This window comes from Apodemus sylvaticus, chromosome 6 (genome assembly GCF_947179515.1).
Source record: "Apodemus sylvaticus chromosome 6, mApoSyl1.1, whole genome shotgun sequence".
Classification (NCBI taxonomy): Eukaryota; Metazoa; Chordata; class Mammalia; order Rodentia; family Muridae; genus Apodemus; species Apodemus sylvaticus.
The window spans coordinates 52459631-52480207 of NC_067477.1; the positions used below are offsets into that span (position 1 = coordinate 52459631).

Sequence of the window (20577 nt, forward strand, 5' to 3'; positions counted from 1 at the left end):
AACAATTTACAATATACTGTGTCCACTGACCCAGAGCTTATGTCTTATGAGCAGTGTTTCCTTATTAAGGACAGTACTTTAAGAGACTTGTTCCTAATGTGGGACAGGACTTCCAAAGCAAGTCCGAGCCCTCCAATGCTGAAGGACCAAGATAGCAACCTGCCTTTCACAAACTTAAGTTGAATTGAGGTACATTTGAGATACCGGTATAAAGTAGAATTCTGCAAATATAAACTATTATTTTCAACCAAGAGGTCCTTCACAAACCAACACTTCAGACTCAAATGTGAATCTCAAGACTCAGTGTGAGTGCAGCTGGCAATGGTAGCAGCCATTCCCCAGTTGTGTCCCCAGCCCCTGGCAGTCGGGTGGATGCGCATATCAGCAGTGCCTGGCCCCAGACAGGTTTGTCTTTTCCCTAAATATAACTTAACTGTAAATATATGAAGTATCCTGGGTTTCCACTGGATTGCTGGAAAGAGAACCGAATGCAGCAAATTATGTCGGAAGGGGCCTTGGCAGGTCCTTGTTCATCCTGGACATGCAAGAGGTGAGACCATGAATGTTCGTGTCACCATATACGATTATTCTCACCATGCAGGTTCAGAATTTAGAGGATATCCTGCAGAATGTAAACCTTCAGATGGCCCAGATTGAATCAGATCTCCAAGTGACTCAGCAAGAGAAGGAGGCTCTAAAGCAGGAAGTGATGTCATTACAGAGACAGCTTCAGAATGCCACCAGCAAGGTTATTCCTTAGTTTAATTATACTATATATTATTTTAGTCTATTTAGTCAGATTGGTTTTGCGCCCCCTCTCTCTCTGTCTCTGTCTCTGTCTCTCTCTCTCTCTTTCTGTGTGTGTGTGTGTGTGTGTGTGTGTGTGTGTGTGTGGTTTTATACATAGTTTTTTTTAAAATTTGTTTGTGTAGCCACTACTGAACCAAACAGTAAAGCATTTCTGTCTGTATCCTTTGTCTCCTCCAGTTGACAGCCCCAGGGATCTGCTTTTGTATTCTCTGCTACTATAGGTCAGGGATATTTGCTTCTGAACCACATATAAATGGAATTATAATGGTACAAAAGGTATTTTTTTTTTAGACCAAAGAAGTTAAAAGACTAAGACAAAAGCATTTCAGATTTTAAACAAGAGCATGCTTGGGAAATCAGCCAAGAAAAACATTTGGAGAAATCAAGCTAGGAACACCCATCTACAGGGGAAAAGGAAAAAAATAAATAAATAAAAAAATAAAAAAAAAAACAGTAAAAGTGCAGAAAAGGAAACCTCTAGCATAAGACAATGGCGCTGACTTAGGCAAGTCACTGCTGCCAATTGGCTTGCCTCTGCATTAACAGAAAGTCTAGGAAAAGCTGCTTAAATAGCAGCTGGCTGCCCTTCCCGACGCTGTTAAAAGCACATCTCATCTCAAATATTACAGTGCTGCTTAAGGTTCACACACATCAGCAGCGGCATTCTGCATGTCGGTGGATGTTGAATTTTATTCTATAATGATAAAACTAGCCCGCGATTCAGTTATTTTATCTCTCGGTGGATAATACTTAAGATAAAATAAGGGAGGCTTTTCAATTTAAAAAATGCCAAGGGTCTGACTATATTTTAACATTAAAATAAAGAATGCCTCTAAGGCAGGTGGGGCAAGGAAAGCAAACTTTCAATGTACTTTTCTTTTTCAGGTTTGATTAAGAAGCTTATCTAGCAGTGCTGCCTTTTTTAATTTTCTAAAGTTATTTTTAGGATTAAAAAAAGTCACTTTGGTATCTTAAAGCGTATCCTTGAATTCACGCCTCCATTACAAAGGCAATAAGTATTTTGGAGTCTAAAAAGGAAGAAGCTTGCCTGTGTGAAAGCCAGATTGCAGGGCTAGCCTGTGGAAGCATGCAGGGCTAGCCTGTGGAAGCATGCAGGGCTAGCCTGTGGAAGCATGCAGGGCTAGCCTGTGGAAGCATGCAGGGCTAGCCTGTGGAAGCATGCAGGGCTAGCCTGTGGAAGCATGCAGGGCTAGCCTGTGGAAGCATGCAGGACTAGCCTGTGGAAGCATGCAGGGCTAGCCTGTGGAAGCATGCAGGGCTAGCCTGTGGAAGCATGCAGGGCTAGCCTGTGGAAGCATGCAGGGCCAGCCTGTGGAAGCATGCAGGGCCAGCCTGTGGAAGCATGCAGGGCTAGCCTGTGGAAGCATGCAGGGCTAGCCTGTGGAAGCATGCAGGGCCAGCCTGTGGAAGCATGCAGGGCCAGCCTGTGGAAGCATGCAGGGCTAGCCCGTGGAAGCATGCAGGGCTAGCCTGTGGAAGCATGCAGGGCTAGCCTGTGGAAGCATGCAGGGCTAGCCTGTGGAAGCATGCAGGGCTAGCCTGTGGAAGCATGCAGGGCTAGCCTGTGGAAGCATGCAGCTTGCAGTGCTTCTGAGTTCTCTGTGTCTTCAGTTAATGGAGAGTGTTACCTACGTTCAAAGTGGGATTCCCAAGAAGGAAGCAACTTTGAAACCACCAACCTCTTGATACTTGAGTCCTGGTAGACCGTGTCAGACCCCTGTCCATCAGACTTTCTATTGAAGTCAATTGGTATATTTTACCAGTGATCACTTTGAACCTTTAAAAAAAAAATCAAAATCCAAGAGTATCATTTTTTTTTCTATCTATATACACATAAGTGGTCACTGAGGATTGTCATTAGGTAAGCGTGAAACCTGTCACAGGACAGAAGTGATTTGTCAGTTTGCTAGTAAGTTTTAATGCTCCAATTCTCTGTTCAGGACTGGATCTCAGAAACAGCTCCCCATCTCTCAGGGCTCCAGGGCCAGCAGAAAAGGCTGTCCTGGGACAAACTGGATCATCTGATGAATGAGGAACCACAGCTGCTTTGTCAAGAAAGCAAGAGACTCCAGACTGTGGTACAGAACACACAAGCAGACCTCACACACTCCCGGGATAAGGTAACTCCAAAGCAGCATGTTGTTGAAATGACTAATTAGATATAAAGATGAGCTGTTTGATATAGAATAGATTTGAGTACCTTGTGATGGCAGACTTATTTTTAGATAAGTTTTCATTTGCTTATATATAAATTTATATATTTAAACTTTTTATTTTATATAAGCAGTTGTATATTAAAATACGTCTGTGACTTTAACCCACATATTAAAAGTACCAAGTGGTAGAAATTATGATATCCATATATTCCTCATTCAAACTGGTCAACTGCCCAGACCAATAATAAGAAAATGGCAAAATCAGGCTCAGATTTTAAGGGTCAGGCTAACTCTTTGTAAGAGAAAACTTGGTGCCCCTTTGTAGAGACTTAGCATTCCAAGGCCAGAGTCATTTTAAAAGTTTCTGACAATTACCCAGCTGACACGTGTTTACCTGTGCTGTGTTGTCAACCACTTAACCTGTGCCTCGGCACGTCTGCTGTGGAATTCCAAGCGTCATGAATTTTCCTTGAGAACAGCTATGTGTGCAGAAGAATCTGCTATTACCGGATCTACAGTGGGGATAGCACAGCCATGGTCCCCCTCCTCATGGCATTGGCAGATGCAGATGCTTGGGTCCAGCAGCCATCTCTACCCGAGTCCACCTGGGCCACCTCTAAACATTCTGCCCACAATAGAGCCACAGATCCCAGGACTGCTGCCCCATCTGTTCCGCAGCTCCCTCCCCATCACGCTGGGCTCCTGGAGACTTAGCTCACTGAAAAATCTCCTCAACATGCCATTAAGGTTGAGTTTGTAAGCTCAACCAGGTTTATCTAGAAAGGATGTTTAGAAATAATAATAATAAAAAAAATGAGGCTTCAGAATTCAGTCTAGGTCTTGCTAGACTCTTGCCCAGGTTGATTTGAACTTAGGGGCTCAAATGATCCCCTGCCTCAGTCTCCCTAGTAACTGGGACCTCAGCCCTTTCCACCCTGACCAGATAAAGAAGTGCTTTTTAACACCATGAAACCCAAGTAGTAAATAAAACATTCCCTGTTTGCCTTTTTTTTTTTTTTTTTTTTTTTTTGGTCCTGGCTGGATAGTTATATAGGCATTTCTTGTTCCTACTAGGTCCGTCAACTGGAATCCAACCTTCTTCCCACCAAGCACCAAAAACAACTCAACCCATCATGTACTGTGAAGTCCATAGAAGAAGAAATTTTGACCTTAAAGAGAGAATGTGAACAGAATAGTTCTCAGAAAGAACGGCATTCTACTGTTAGGAAGGTGCGTGTGCTGAGGACCTGTGTTCTGACCAGTGTGTCCCCAGTGTCTGCTTCTTGCCAGGAGTGACAGCTTTGATCCTTCCTCAGATCCTTTGGTGCCTTCATAACCTTGTTAAAACAGTATCATCGTTCTTTTTATTGAGTAAAGATTTTTTTTAAAACAAGAACAATTTAAGCTTTTAGGAGGAAGACAGTTCACACACACACACACACACACACATCACCTTAAAAGAATTCATTTTAAATTGTATGTTTGTATGTGCACATGAGTGTAGAGACCGAAAGAGAGTGTCAGATCCTCTGGAGCTGGAGTTATTGGCTGTTGTAAGCCACACAACATGGTTTCTAGGACCTCAGAATAGCTAGAAGATCAGTATGCACTCCTAACCACTTAGCTATCTCTCTAGCCCCTAAAACCCAGGTTTTTAAAAAGCAATACCAAAAACAAAACAAACAACATGAAACAAACAACAACAAAAAGACTTCTTGAAGTTTGAAGGTTTTATTAGAATGAGTGGCAGAAGCACTGGTGTGGCACAGCACAGCCCAGCCCAGCCCAGCCCAGCCCAGCCCAGCCCAGCCCAGCACAGCACAGCACAGCACAGCACAGCACAGCACAGCACAGCACAGCACAGCACAGCACAGCACAACACAGCACAACACAGCCCAGTCCAGCACAGCAAAGCCCAGCACAGCACAGCCCAGCACAGCACAGCACAGCACAGCACAGCCCAGTCCAGCCCAGCAAAACCCAGCAAAGCCCAGCCCAGCACAGCACAGCACAGCACAGCCCAGCACAGCCCAGCCCAGCACAGCAAAGCCCAGCACAGCACAGCACAGCACAGCACAGTCCAGCACAGCAAAGCCCAGCACAGCCCAGCCCAGCACAGCCCAGCACAGCACAGCACAGCACAGCACAGCACAGCTATCTAATGAGAGGAGACAGCAGAGCGGACCATGCAGCGTGCTGAGCTAATGTGACTTGCTAAGCTCCTCTGAGGAGATTAAGAAAATTCTTTACCTCCCAGTTAATGTTTGATAAGTATTTGGAAAGAAATGTTCCTATGAATAGAAGAATTTACTTAGAAATCCATAAAGAAAAGCTTTTGATTTTTATCTTCACTTTTATTTATGAAATTAAATGTGTTAGAACAAAGAGGAAGTTGAAAAATGGAGATTATTAATAAAGCCCTAATGGGAGACAAGCACAGGGGTGAGCGATGGTGGGCACAGCTACTTCACTGTAGGGAAATGTGTATTTCTTACAGTCGGTAGCAGAGAAGTTTAAAGCCAGCTACCACCTTAGAAAAATCTGATCTTCGTGAGACATGGTGGTTAAATCCAGATTGCTTAAATGCCAGCTATGCACTGATGTGCACTGAATTGTTGTTTGTTGGTTTTCTTTGCAGAATTATCTTGGCTTTCTTCCAAGATTAGAGGTCTCTAATGCAAATTTATCAAAATAAAAGAGAGCAACTCGCTTTGTAAAAGTTTTATTTTAGTTTGCTTGTTTCTTCCAGGTCAGTCAGATGAGTTCCCTTGAGCGAGAATTAGAAACAATCCATTTGGAAAATGAAGGTTTGAAGAAGAAACAGGTGAGACTGGACGAGACGCTAATGGAGGTTAGTAAATGATCTAAGCTGTGGAGAATACCTGCGAGGCACTTACAGGAGAGACCAGATGTGGCACCGAATTCCTGATGGGAGAGTCTAATTGTCCGGCTTGATTCTTTGGTCTGTCTTCCCAAAATGAACGGACATGTTTGCTTAGTTACAGTCGTAGTTGTCTGTGCTCCTTTGCAGAATGAAGAATAACTTTAACCCCAAATGTAAAGACACACATACATCAATAGATATGGATGACAGGGACTCTGCCTGGGGGGCCCAGAGCTCTCTCATCATTGGCATAACTGTAACAGTTTCCTGACATCTCCTAGCCTGCACTGTCTTGTGATAGAATCACTCTCCGACTACCTGTCCAGATATATGTAGGATGCTGAGAGCATCAGCATTTAGGTTTCTTTTCAGGAACAGTCATCTTTTCTTTTTCTTTTTTAAAAAGATTTATTCACTTAAGTGAGTACACTGTAGCTGTCTTCAGACACACCAGAAGAGGGCATTGGATCTCATTACTGATGGTTTGAGCTACCATGTGGCTGCTAGGAATTGAACTCAGGACCTCTGGGAGAGCAGTCAGGGCTCTTAGCTGCTGAGAGCTCCAGCCCAGAACTGCCATCTTACTCAGACAGAGCTCAGTGGTAGAGAAGTTCACTTGTATATGTGAAGCCTTGGGTTGGATTCCTGGTGATCAGAAGCCAACGGTGTGCATGGCTATGGCTGCATTTGGAACTCAGCTGTGCCTCACAAAAGGAACAACTGACAAATGTTAAACGATTTAGAAAACTAACCAATGTGTGTACACAGGGCCCTGGCAGCCAGAGCGCTTTTGTCCCATTACAGGGTATGAACACATGTGAAGCCTCAGTAAATGAAGACTTCACGGAGATGTTTTGCTGTGGGTAGATGAAAAATTAGTCTAACATGAAATGAACTATAAAATCTGTATAAGGAAGTATACATAGACTGTATCTTGCTATCTTGTTAAAATACTTTGTGCACACATTTTGTTTTGATTTTTTTCAAGGCAGGATTATAGAAAGGAAGGTTTCAAAATATTTTCTGTTTGTTTGTTTGTTTATTTAATTTTACTTTGGTTTTTCAAGGTAAGGTTTCTCTGTGTAGCCCTGGCTATCCTGGAACTCACTTTGTGGACCAGGCTGGCCTAGAACTCAGAGATCTGCCTGCTTCTGCCTTCCAAGTGCTGGGATTAAAGGCGTGTGCCACCATGCCTGGCAAAGTATTTTCCTTATAAAGCTGGATATATGGCAAGGTGGCTTCAATGCTTAGCTTTAAAATGTGAAAATTGGACGAAGGTATCACATTGGCATTTAAAAGCCCACTGAGGTTTGGTAATCTTATGTTCTCGGATTTATCCACTAATGGGAAGATTGGTGAAATTTCCATAAAGGCTCAAAACTGTGAGTTCAGCCTGGGCTTTGATGTCGATATGAAATAGTCAAGAGGCTCTAATGAGTAAGAAATCTGAAGCCGAGCTCTGGTAAGAGCCTGAAGGGCGACAGGGTGTATGCACTTACCCACTGCTGGACTCAGTCCACATGCTCTACCGGTAAGCTGGGGCTTGGCCTATTTGCCCTAGCCTGGGAAGCCCCCTTCTCCAAGGCTCATTTCTATTATTAACAGGCATCAGCCATTTCCTGCCATTCTTTTTCCCTAGTAGTAAATATTTGCTGATAAGGAAAACAAATGTTCCTGGTACTGGAACTGAATACGGGAAAAGCATGGATTTAAACACGGAAAAGAACATTTTATATACTATTCTAATGAAACTCCCATTAGGAAGCAAGACTGGGTTGTTGATTCTGTAGTTCTGCAGACTGGATTTCTTTTCCCTCCTTCACTTTTCTGAGCCATGTAGCTCAGGCTGTCTTGAGCTCACCATCCCTTGGCTTTTAGTCTCCTGAGTGCTTCTGGCACACATCACCACGTCTCGTTCCAGATTAGATTTTTAACAGATTTTCTGAGATAATTCACATCTTGTACAGTTCACATGTTTAAAATATACAGTTAAACCTGGGGGACATGTATATAACAATTTTATAACTTTACCCATTTTTAAGTTTGTAATCCAATGGCGTTAGCTAATTCCATTGTTTCTGAAATCTCTCACACTCTCAACTCTAACCCTTAAGCAGAATCCACTCCTCCCAGCAGTCTGGTCGTGTCTGGTTGCAGGACGGTTGTAGAGGTGGTGATGCAGACGCTTCAGCGTCTCTTGTACTTACCTGCGGGATCCACGCACACACACTCCTTCCTCTGGCAGTTTTCCTGCCCCTGCAGTTGAGGTGTGAGGAGCAGGCAAGGAAGTGCTCCTGTGTCAGCGTCTTTGGGGTTGGAGGATTTGAGAAAAATCTTTCTAGATGATTCTTATCTAACACACATACTTCCTTGGGAGAAGTCTACCTCGTCTCTACAAACTAGTTTAAGGGGCACATGTGAACACACAGCTACTTTGGTGTAATTAAAGATTACAAATTAGGCTGAAAAACGGACTCTGGCTTGAAACTGACTCCCGTTCTTGGGCATTTTGAGCATTCAAAGAAAGGTTCACACACCACCTTAGTTGTTGCTTGTCTGCGGTATCATTTGGCAATCCAGTTTAGAGGGTTAAACAAAAAGGCTTTCCTGTGTGCCCATTCAGCACGGGATTTAACCCCAGGTTCAGTGCTTACTGGATCTGGGCATGGGTACGCCTCACAAGTTCACAACCAACCCGACTGGCGCAGCTGAGGGTGCCACCGCACAGCTGCAGTCTGTAAGGTCCTTTACTATAAAGGACACGCAGTAAAGGTGGCCCTGGCCGCGTGTGTACTCTGATTCATGCGCACAATCCCTGTCTTCCTTATTGTAACTTGCACTTTTCTTACTCTTCCTATAGCTCCTGTAATCTCCTCTTGTTTTTCTTTTGTCTGTGGCTAACCTCTCCCTAGAGCTCAGTGGTTGGAAGTAGCAGAGCGGGGCGCAGTGCTGTGCCCGAGCTAGCGTGTGAAGGTAGAGCACTTCCAGTGAACTTTCTCAGCATGTGAACGTCTGCTCATCATGTCTGTGCGGTCATTCCTGTTCATTATGACAGTTCTTACGTGCAGTGACAAGAGCCAGTATTCATTTTTTACTTTGCTTTAATGTAGAATATGTCTATTTACTTAAGGGTTTTCCTCAATATTTAAAACATTTTGAAGAAAACTATTTGCCATTTGTCATAAGTAATGGAATATCTTCACATCTACTACTACTACTACTATTTCAAAATGGATAATGAGACTTAGAATTAAAAACAAATGGATAATGGCTCTGAAACTTCCTAACATTTCATTATAGTTGCGTTGAGAGGCCCTTTCCCTCCCTGTAGGCCTGGAGGTGCTTCCTCTCGAGTTCCATCCTGCTCGTGTGTGTGTGTGTGTGTGTGTGTGTGTGTGTGTGTGTGTGTGTATGTGTGTGTTGCATGCCTCCCATTGGGCCCTGTGTCTGCTGGCTGTGTTGACAGATAAAAAGTAGCATGTCCCATTGGTTAAAAATGCATTCCTTTGCATTCCTTAAATTTCATCAGCATGTTGATACAGTGTTTCCTTGCTGTCCTCAACAATACTTTTACTTCAGTTCTGGGTAGTCTGGGCTCTGACCTGATGTCCCATACTTGCCTGTCGTGTGGCTATTTAAGGATAAGACTCCTAATAGATGAACTAAGATAGGTTGAAATAATTTTAGGTACAGTACTCTTAAAGTGTTAATTTGGGGTCAGAAGATATATAGCCAATGAGCTATGAATCTCATGGAGATTTCTTTGCAAATCTCCATGATGGTAAGGAAAAGGGAGAAAGCTTAAAGCCAAACCTCTCTCGCCATCTTCCCCGCTCCTGTCTCACTTTTAATGAAAGGGGAAAAGGTAGTTGAATGTTCTAGAATAAAAAGCATAGATATAATTTCGATATGCTACATGTCGTAGACCTCGTGCCCTTATAGCCACTCTTTCATGTCTTAAAATGTTTAAGAAAGCCTTAATGTCGCATCTCCAGGAGGCGACAAAATGCTTTCCCCGCTACCTCCTCCAGGCTTTGTCCTGTTTTGAGGGATAATGAGGCCATGGAGGGATGGATCCTGGGCTCAGTTCTCCCTGAGAACTGAGGAAGGTTGGCACCTTCCTGGGCAGAAGGCCTCCACTGACCAGCTCTGACCTTGTCCTTCAGATGCAGCCCCTGAGGTCCACTGTGACGCGTAGCCCACCTTCTCCCTGGGATCTGCAGTTGCTGCAGCAGCAAGCCTGCCCGACGGTGCCCAGGGAGCAGTTTCTGCAGCTTCAGCAGCAGCTGCTGCAGGCGGAAAAGAGAAGCCAGCACCTGCAGGAGGAGCTTGACAACAGGGCCTCTGAAAACAACACGCCACAGGTAGAATGCTCTTCTCTGGGGAAGCTCACACCATCCCATCCTGTCCACTTTACCTTTGTTTGAAAAATAAACCAGTCCAGAGGTAGCGGTGAAGAAGTCCATTCCCTGCACTGTTCTGCCTCCCATGAGGCCACACCCACAGAACCGCACGCACTTTGGTTTTACAGTTTCTTTCCAAGCTCTCTGCTTACAAGTCAGGCAGTTCCATGTGCTGGGTGGGCCTCCTTTGCACATGACGGAGAACCAAGATTACTTGTGTAGAGTCCATAGCTGGCCCAACAGTCTTGTCACACTCTCAGTCCTGGGGTAGGAATCTCTGCTAACAGACATTCTCAGTTCTCCTGTGTGGTGTGGCCTGCCAAGGTCTGAGAAGTCACAGGCGGGGATTCTCTAGAACCAATGATGTAGAATGTGCAGTTTGTTAGTGCCACATTCTTAGTTATCCAGTTCATTTCACTCAATATTTCAAAAACATCAAATCTGAAAAACTACTTAAGCTCCAAATAGTTGTTTTCCCTTAGTACATTATCTTTATTTTTCCTAAATTTGTTCTTACCCATATAATTACTAGTGAGAAATGTCTCCTTTGTTTATATCTAAGTCGATTCTTTCTGGTTTAGAAATACGGCCCAGTTAATATTTGATAAGGAGTTTCCCAGTTTCTTAATCCCCGCAGAGGAGCTTTGCAGGTCACATTAGCTTAGCACGCTGCACAGTCCACTCTGATGTCTCCTCTCATTGGTAGATTGCCGTGCCGTGCTGGGTCATGCCAGGCCGTCCACTCATTAACAAAACCTTCAGACCTCCAAAAGTCTTTATGTGCTTTAAAACTCCATTTTTAGCAGCTGTCTATGTGCCTTTCTCACCTCCCATTATTAGAGACAGCTTTTAAAATGGAGACTGTCAGCATGGACTGCCGAAGCAGTGCCCCAGCTCTCTGCAGGCCCCAGCTCTCCAGCATGAAGGTGGCATTCTATCCTAAAAGCCACTATGGTTCAGTATGAAAGGGAGCTTCAGTTCTTCATTGTGTAGTTTTTGAAAGGCTCTCCGAGTGATGTGACTAAGATGCACTCACTGCTCTCCCAGATGCACTGTTTTTAAAATAGGCTTTTCCTAATATGCCCATCAATATTCGAGAATTAAAAAAAAAAAACTTCTGTGCCAATAACTCCAGTATTAGACAGAAACTATCAAGAAACCTCTTCAGCTAGAGAAGAGCTGTGTGTTGTGTGGTAGAATGGCTTCTTCCAGTTGCTGAGCTGACTGGATGAATACTGCACATTATACAAATCTGCACAGTGCCTGTGAAGAGAGTGAGGATTTTCGTCTGCCTTTGTGTTAACTTTTGCTTGCACGTGTAGTGTGACTGTGTGTGCTTCTAGGAATGTGTTTGTATTATAAGTGTGTGAACTTAGACTCCCCTAAAATAAGCCATGACCTTGTCACCAGGGTGAAGTGTCCCACTTGCCTTCTTTCTCTAGGCCTTGCTACCGGAGCATCGAGCAATGCATGCAGACTCCTACAGAAGGATTGGGCACCTCTGACAACTGGGCTGCTGTTGATGGCATTGTTACCATGACAGTCTCAAACGCACACATGCACACATGAACACTGCACAGACATGAGCTAGGGCATGGTGGAATCAAGTGCTCTTTTAAAATATTTGACTGTTACCTTCACTGTTAAAGCCTTCACAGTATTGTCTCTTATTTATGTAGACATGAAAGACTTTTGTGAATCCGTCACAAACTTCAGCTTGCTACAAATCAGCTTATTTATATGGTTTAAAGAGTGTATTTAAGATTCTTGAAAGGATATATTCTATATATTTTCTAATTCCATATGTTGTAATTATTTTTAAAAGAAGGTACTACTTTTATATATGGAATTTGAAGAAAATCAGGGTTATTTATACTGTTTTGTATGAGATGTATCATACTTTTGACAGAAAAAAGGGAAATTTTGATGCAACAATAAAATAAAATTTAAATATATGACTGTCTTCTTTGTTTTTCTTCTGCCTTCTCCTTTGTAGCACTCAGTGTATGTTGATTAACCTGCTGCTATGGTTTTCTGTTTTGTTTTTTGAAGCAAGCATTATTCATTATGTATAAACATTAAAAAGTTGTTAGATCTTTTAAAATATAGGTCTTTTTTAAAAGGCCAGACTTCTATGGCCCCATGTATTAAAGTTTACTCTGTATATTAAGCTTATACTAAATATAGATTTTTGTCTTCAAAACAGTCATATGGTTTCAGCTCACATTTGAGCATACTCCATTTTTTTCAAAATGTCTTTTAAAAAATGCGTAACTGTTACCCAATTGTTAACACATGAACCACAATAATAATAATTGATTATGAACTTAAGGACTTGAAGTACCTCCTAAAATGTGAAATTCCTGGTGTGCGCATATTTGTAAGTGATGGTAGGACCAGTGCTGTCTCTCTGGAGATCACTTTACTTCCCCAACTCCTGTCCCCTCACCCCCACCCTCGTTGTATGAGGACAGGAGGAAAGACCACGCCTCTTCCTGTGCTGTGGTTTTATCTGGGCTGGGTTCGAATATCTATGAGGAGATGTTTTCACTTCTGCCTACTCTGATGATAAATGCATCCTCTGGTCCAATGTTTGCTTCATACTGACAAGTCACTGGGAATCAGATGAGTAGGGTAACTGGCAGGAAGAAGTTCAGTATGATGAAGAAAAAAACAACCCTTGGATGGTTACCAGTCATTTCAAAGGAAAATGAGAGATGTGGGTTGTAGCCGGTTAGAAACATTAGGTAACCCCAAATAACCAAGTGTTTGCAATGTTCAGAGGCCCACGGGATCGCAAAGACATAAATCACAGTGGAAGGTTGGTCCCCTGTTTTCATTTACTTGCATAGACACTGTGTTAAAAGTGCATATGGGTTTCAGCTAGAGGTTTAAGAACTGACCTCAGGGGATGACAAGCCAAGGTAAGAGCCTTGTCTTTTCCTGAATTCCTCTGACAGTGCTGCTTTTCTAAGGTATTGTCAATGCGTGCAGTGCCCAGAACTCCCATTACGTTAGAAACCCGTCCTCTGGTTATGAAGGAATGCATCAGCTGTCCTTTCTCTGCTTCTTGTGGGAGAGTCACTACCGGTACCCGCTAATACACTTTCTCCCTCTTCTCCTTAGGGAAGCCAGGAACACCTTGTAACTCTCATGGAAGAACGAATGATAGAAGTTGAGCAAAAACTAAAGCTGGTGAAAAGGCTTCTTCAAGAGAAAGTGAATCAGCTCAAAGAACAAGTAAGCCTCTGTCCCTCCCATTTGCCTGACATTCCAGGTTGTGTGGGTGTACAGGCTGTGTATGTTGGTCCTTGAGAGCTATGCACTGTTGTTTCTGAGGGCCGGGGTCTCTCCCTCAGCACCGGGATTACTTCTGCGCACCACTCACAGTACCCAGCTTTTAGATGGGGACTGGTCTTCTCGTTCTACCACGTGGGAATCACACTCAGGTCACGTTCTTGCAAGACACGCACTTTATTGGCTGAGCGCTCTCTCTAGCCCCAACGTCCCATCCAGTCTTAACTTTAGATTTTGGATCTTTGTATTGCTGTTGTGTTGTTAATATAAGTTAATTCTGCTGGAGAAGTCTAGAAAACTTAGGAATCACTTTCATATAAGCCCCCAAATAAGAATTCTGTATTGCACAGTTTTGTCAAAACTCCATTGAGGCCATATAAAATTGTCCACAATTTTATAAATGTATATTTGCTAACAGTGGCTCTTGTCCAAAGTATTCCTAATGAAGTTAACAGAAAACAATACATTAAAAAAAGGGGGGGTAATAAATGTTCCCAGTAGTTTGTGGCAACCTCAAAACGTAACTTGGGCTGATGAAATGACTTGGTAGATAAAGGTATTACCCCCAAGCCAGACAACCTGAGTTCAATATCTGAAAGCCATGTGGTAGAATGAGAGAATCAGTTCCCATAAGATGTCCTCTGAGTCCCACACATGTGCATACACATGCCCCACACACACATTAAATAAGCAAGCAAACAAATACATAGTTCCAATATCTTATACTATGACCAGGTTCCAAAAGGATATGCTTTGAATGGGGTCTGACCTCCCAGTTCTAGACTGTTAACTTGGTCTCTTCACCTGCTAATTACAGACATGACCACGCTGTTTAAAAAACTACCTGTTTATGAAAAAAAAAAAAAAAGTGGGCAAGAAGCTCCTTCTAGTCAAATGTGGCAGCCTCCCAGAAAGCTGAGGCTGGGACAGATCGCTTGGGTACAGAGGGGAATTTGCCAACCCTGATTTTCTAGATACATAAAACCGAAGAACATCAGTCCCAGGAGAGAGGTCTGAATGCAGATGCACGCAAGAACAGATGCGTGCAGAAACTTTCCCTTGCTCTGTATCTTAAACAGAGGAGAAAGGAGGGAAACCCCATTTGTGAGCATTTGTCCAGGCAGCCCTTTGTGTGTTCCTATGGTCAGCACAAGTTGCTGTGTGTCACATCCTGTTGTGGGCACTAGACACTCAGCTGTCAACAAAGTGAGGCTCCTGGGCATGTGGAATGTAAATTCTAGCATGCCCACAAGAAGCCGAGGATCTCTCCAGATGGAAGGTTTAAAAATAAACAAGAGATAACTGTTTTTGTATGGGATCACACAAGAGCTAGAGGCCTAAAGAGAGCTTCCTGGAGGCCTCTTAAAGCAAATCTAGAGAGCTGAGTAGAGAGATGTAGGGAGGCAGTCTAGAGAGCGAGGTGGAGCGGTGTAAGGAGAGGTAACTTCACAGAATGGGGGAAGCACACAGGGTTTGGGCATCTCTAAATGCGAACTGCTGCTAACTCACACTATCCTAAGAGAAGAGACGAGAAAGGAGAGGTGAATCAGCCAAGGAGAAAGCATTTATTTCTATGCTTAGTAGTTTTTGAATCTTGTCCTCTAGGCAATGAAGGGTCATTGAAAGAGATGTGGGGGAAGGAAGGAATGGTGAGTTATGACATTTCAGTCACAAGTAAGTTCTGAGGTGTACTATATCTGATGTTGCCTAAATTTTTTGTTGTTTTTGTTGTTTTTGGAGACAGGGTTTCTCTGTATAGTCCTGGCTGTCCTGGAACTCACTCTGTAGACCAGGCTGGCCTCGAACTCAGAAATCCGCCTGCCTCTGTCTCCCAGAGTGCTGGGATTACAGGCGTGCGCCACCACCGCCAGGTGCCTAAATTATTATGACCTGGAAATGGTAATAAACCAGCCATTCTGTAGACACTGATTATTTGGTTCCCTGCTTGAGTCATCTATACAAAGATGAGTATAAGATGTGGGAAAGAAGATTGAATACAAAAACAGGGGCAAGAATTAAGGTAGCAAGGTTGGCTAACAAATGTGCCCTTTCAATATAGACTCCAGATTCTAACCATAAGAGAGGGTATACCTTTTGGGGAGGGGTTGGTAGAAAAGAGAGGAAAATGAGGTTAAGGGAAGCAATTGCCAAAACAATTCCTGCACTACATGTTGAAATATCTTGTTGTATTTATAAATATCACAGGTTGTAGTTTTGAATGGTGAAGCACATTTGTTAAGAGTGGATATTAACATAGTTGATACCTCAAAATGCTATGATGGACAAGCATTTTTTGTATTTTTACAAAAAATAGATAAGGGAATAGCACGTGTTTAGGTAGAAAAATTCATTTTGGAGCCCTTAAAAAATAACCCACTTTTTGTTTTGTAATTGGTTTTAGCATCAGACTTGATATTTGGGAATACAAATAGAATGAATCCACATTTCTGTTTGCATATACACTGGTAAAAGTAACTACTTTTACTAGTGCACAGCTAGCAGAACTGATTTGCCATTATTAAGTAAGTTCCCCTATGTTTTAAATTGGGAATAGTTAACACAAATGGAATCAAGATGTTTCTGGTTCTGTCCTAGCTCTGCAAGAATACAGAAACAGACGCCATGGTGAAGGGTTTGTATGTTGAAAACGCCCAGTTGTTGAAAGCTCTGGAGGTGACTGAACAGCGACAGAAGACCGCAGAGAAGAAAAACTTCCTCCTAGAGGAGAAGATTGCCAGCCTCAGCACCATTGTCAGGAACCTGGCACCAGCACCACGGACGTCTATGCCTCCTCTGAGGTCATAGCCAGCCCAAAGGATGCGTACCAAAGGATGCGCTTGCATTTGTGCACTTTACCGACACTATTGGAACGTGGTAATAGGTCCTCTGAACCCTCTAACTAAAAAACTTTCCATGGCTTAAAATCCAGCCAATCCGAAGTCTGCCAGCAACAGAATTGGAGGCTCCAAATGGGTGCTTACTGGAATTCCACAAATCACTGTTTAAATTACTCATAAGCACTGAACTTGTAAAGTATGTTCTGGATAACTACCAAGAATGAAATTAACTTAATCTTAAAATCCTAGTTTTTTAATGTTTTTCAACTGCTATTATCTGTGTATGCAATCCAGGTTCCTTTTATGTTTGGTATCTAACTAGAGTGGTTATTATTATAATTTTTTAAAACATTTAAGTACTGAAATCATTCTGCTTACAATACTTTGGTCTCTTTGAATTAATCGGCTGGCTGCAGTTCTGTTCAGAGAAGGCTTGGCCAGTAGCGAGCCACCGAGGTCAGTGACGTCCGAGTTCTGTAAACTCTGGTTTCTGATGCCAGTTCTTGCTACTCTTGCTGGATAACAGATTCAGAACTTACTCGGCTGCACTCTTGGCTAAGGGTGAAGTTTCACTTTCTTTAAACAGCTCTTTCTCCTCCTCCTAAGATTTTGTTTGGGATCTTGTCTTCTAAAACTTGTTAAAACTGTGCTCTTAACATTACTGAAGCATAGGAAGACCACTGACAGAGCAACCACTTTGGAGTGAAGCCGCTCTTGGAAGAAGGCCACATGGAGTATGGCGGGTGTACTTTCATCTCCCCCAAGCCTTGGCATTCATGGACACACCTTTGAGTTTGCATCAAAAGCTCAGGGAAAGATGCTTAAACTGTCTTCCTGAACTACTTGCTGTCCAGCCTAAGAACTGTGTACTGACACCATTCTGCTTACAATACTTTAGTCTCTTTGAATTAATCGGCTGACTGCAGTTCTGTTCAGAGAAGGCTTGGCCAGAGATGTGTAAACCACACAACCTTTTGGTCTTATATATTAACAGCCATAGACTTTTTACTTCTATATTTTAGTGCACTTAATTATCTGAAAAGGCCTTGACTGTAGAGTTAAAAAATCTCGCCTACTTATGAAGAGCTTTTACTGTTTGTTTAATATAGGTCAAGATTTCCATGCTTCTGACCTTTTGATACCTCATATCTGAACTTATGAATCTCATACTGTGGAGAACATTGGCATGCTATCAGGGATAAATGAGAGACATTAGAGAGTCTCACTTTATAAGAGGTACAAGAGAAAAGTAAATCGTTGTGTTTGGGAAGGGACACGTCCAACAGGCTGAGAGTCACACAATGTGAGGGAATGCTGAGCCATTTCCATCATGGCTCTGGGTTTCTTTGGGGCCCAACTCTCCAGTCCCAGCAGCACAGAGCCAAGTGTGACACAGCTGCACACTATCTGTGTCCCAGGAGCTCACACTGGATTTGCACTACTGTGCCTATCAGAAAGTTCTGATTTCCCACTGGGGAAAGAATTAATCCTTCCCTATAATTATACAACTAAATATTTGACCTCTGGTATTTGCAGCCTCTAAATCTTTCTACTCAGCTACTTGTATGGCATTAGCTTTAGCAGAAAATTGTGGATAGGCCTAGGCTGAGATGGGAGGTAAGCTAAGTCTGTCTGAAGTACTTCTGTGAGATGCTTCAGCTTCTGAAGGTTAATGCCACTGGAACTGAACAGTAAGCACAGCTGGCCAACAGCTGGCTGGCGTGGGGCCATGTTTGTTGTGCTTCTTAATGTTATGAAAAGTGTAGGTTAGTGTTTCTTATAAATTTGTATTTATGTGTACATAAAGTGTTGTACAATGACTGTAAATATGATTTTTTTAAAAGATTTAGAGTTCATTTAGAATTATTTCACCCAAAATCAAAATGCTACTTTAATAAAATGTTAATTTCTTGCTTTATCCCACTTACTAAGTAGGGGGGAAGATCAATATGAGAAGTGTCTATAGATATCTTAAACTTATACATCCATGCAGCAGTTTATTTGTAGAGACATTTTGGAGTGGGAGTTTAACTGCCCATGTAGAATATACCTTGAAGCTTTAAAAGTATCAAATGTAAAATCCTAGAATTAGTGTTGATTCGACTCTCAGACTTTCTTTCCTGTGGTTCTCTCCAAAATCACAGGTTATGTGTTTTATGACCATAGCTACTTTTCTTTTTTTTAAGCACTGTTTTTAGACTCTTAAGACATTGCTGGAAAGACCTCCATTGCCCTGTTTGTTGACTTCTAGTTTTTAAAAGCCTTACTCTTTTGTTTCCCCTAAGGGGAGAAAGGATTTATTTTATCTAAAGGTCTTTAAAGTAAGTTTGTGAGGGGAGAGATGTCTGTGTGGTTTAGGATGAAGCACAGTATTTTCATTTTTTTTTAAACTCTAATTCCATCTAAGCCATTTTTTAAATGTGAATCCCTCCTTGAAACTGCAATGTGCTATTTGTACATTTGACTATCAGCATGTTTTATATAAACAGATCGTGAAATCATAAACTTTATGGTATAGGAAGACATCTTACAGGTCTAGCACTTCAGTGATAAATCAATATTCAGGGAAGGTATTATTTTGAGAAACTTTTTTAAAGAAATACTAAGGCTTCTTGGGAAACTTTGTAACATGTGGAAAATAAATTTGTGATTTCCCCTTTTACTTAACTGTGTAAAGAAAAAGAAAACACTGCTGTTGTCAGCATCTTTTAAAGGTATTCGCAGTCACAGAAGTCTGAGTACAGTGTTAATCGAGTCCTGCTCTGCGTGGATTGCCCACAGTTGTATAGCATTCCCGTGATTCATTAAGCAAAGCCAAAAACCAGGTCAAAGCCTAAGAACCAAAGCACTCACTGGAAAGTCTGTCAGGAGAACGTGGCCACCCCACGTGAACATCTTAACACTGTGAAGACTCTGTTTCAGACATCTGGACAGCTATTTAATAGCAAATTAAAGATGTGCTTTTTCCTTTTTAATTTTTGGATGATGCAAGGTAAGTTTATTCTCATTGTGAGAACATTACCATAACAAGACTTAAAGGAATATTGGTTAAAAACAAAACAAACCAATTAAAACCCAAAAGTAAACCAAAATTAACTTGAGTTAATCTAAAACCCACACTAGAATTGTTTTCTTCTGCTCAAGATTAATGTGAATATGTTTATATTGGTTTTGTAATTTCATTTTAGTCATTCTATCCCAGAAGGAGTTTAATGTGAGCTTAAAATGTAAATAAACAATTTTGCAAACATGCCTCTGGTTTTCTGGATTGGAGTTTTGATGAGCAGTTTTAGTGTGTTTATCATTAGACTTTTAAGTGAAAACATGAAAATGCTGCAGGAAACACATTCTACAAATGCAGAATCCAGGTCCCATGCTACATGCTAAGTCAGAGTCATCATTTTAAGATGACTGCACCAGGGGACTTGGTTCAGTGGCTAAGGATGTTCACGACTCTTGCAGAGGATGAGGATTCAGTCCCCAGCACCTACATCAGACCACCCAAAACTGCTCCAGGAGATGAGTGCCCTCCTGTGGCCCCCAAGAGCACTGGCATGCACATGGCGCACAGAAAGTCATGCAGGGACACACTTACACAGAAAGTAGGGAAATTTTGAAAAAGAAGAGCCCCTCAGGTGATTTGCTGTGAATTAGAGCAGAGACTCGTTCCCTTCCCATGGAGGAAGTGATGTAATTCAGACCATCCAGCTTGTGGTACTTGTGCTCTGTAACAGTGGCTAATTCACACAGAATCTTGACTTAACCTTAGAAGGCCCTGCTTGACATCTGGGATGCTTCAGAAATTGAGCATCTCCATCTGAGTAGCTCAGACTGTTTTAACTGGGCTGCTCATAAATGATGATACAGATGATAAAAGACTCCCAAAAGTAAACCAAGAGCACACTGTTAATACAGCAAACCCTGAAATGCACAGGGGAATGTTGACTGGCCTAGGCCTATCTCAGAAGCCCTGTTCCTTTCATTGTCAAAACATTTATGCCAACTTCACATTCACTGCTTTTATGAGACAGAAACTATTTATCCCCATTTTACATATGGAAAAAAAATGGAGCTTGCAAAAGCTGAAACTCAAGGCTACCCTGATGGCAAATAGGGAAGTCAGGATTCATGGTCCAAGATCTGCTGTTAAAATCCCATAATATCAGTTG

The 20577-nt window shown here is 42.3% G+C and overlaps 1 protein-coding gene across 10 annotated transcripts in view; it reads left to right on the forward strand.

Annotated features, from left to right (window-relative positions):
* Positions 1-19660, forward strand: part of Nin (ninein) — a 101523-nt gene extending 81863 nt beyond the window's left edge. For 4 of the 10 annotated variants that reach the window (XM_052185716.1, XM_052185717.1, XM_052185718.1 and 1 more), the window contains 7 exons: positions 602-748; positions 2772-2951; positions 4062-4217; positions 5737-5838; positions 10038-10235; positions 13401-13514; positions 16167-19660. In XM_052185716.1, the coding sequence (XP_052041676.1) occupies positions 602-748; positions 2772-2951; positions 4062-4217; positions 5737-5838; positions 10038-10235; positions 13401-13514; positions 16167-16376 (1107 nt within the window). In that variant the 3' untranslated portion in view covers positions 16377-19660. Of the gene's footprint in view, positions 1-601; positions 749-2771; positions 2952-4061; positions 4218-5736; positions 5839-10037; positions 10236-11716; positions 12201-13400; positions 13515-15176; positions 15246-16166 lie in introns of those variants that run through there. The other 6 variants (XR_007978358.1, XM_052185721.1, XM_052185719.1 and 3 more) reach the window with 6 other exon arrangements.
* The last annotated feature ends 917 nt before the right edge of the window (positions 19661-20577 follow it).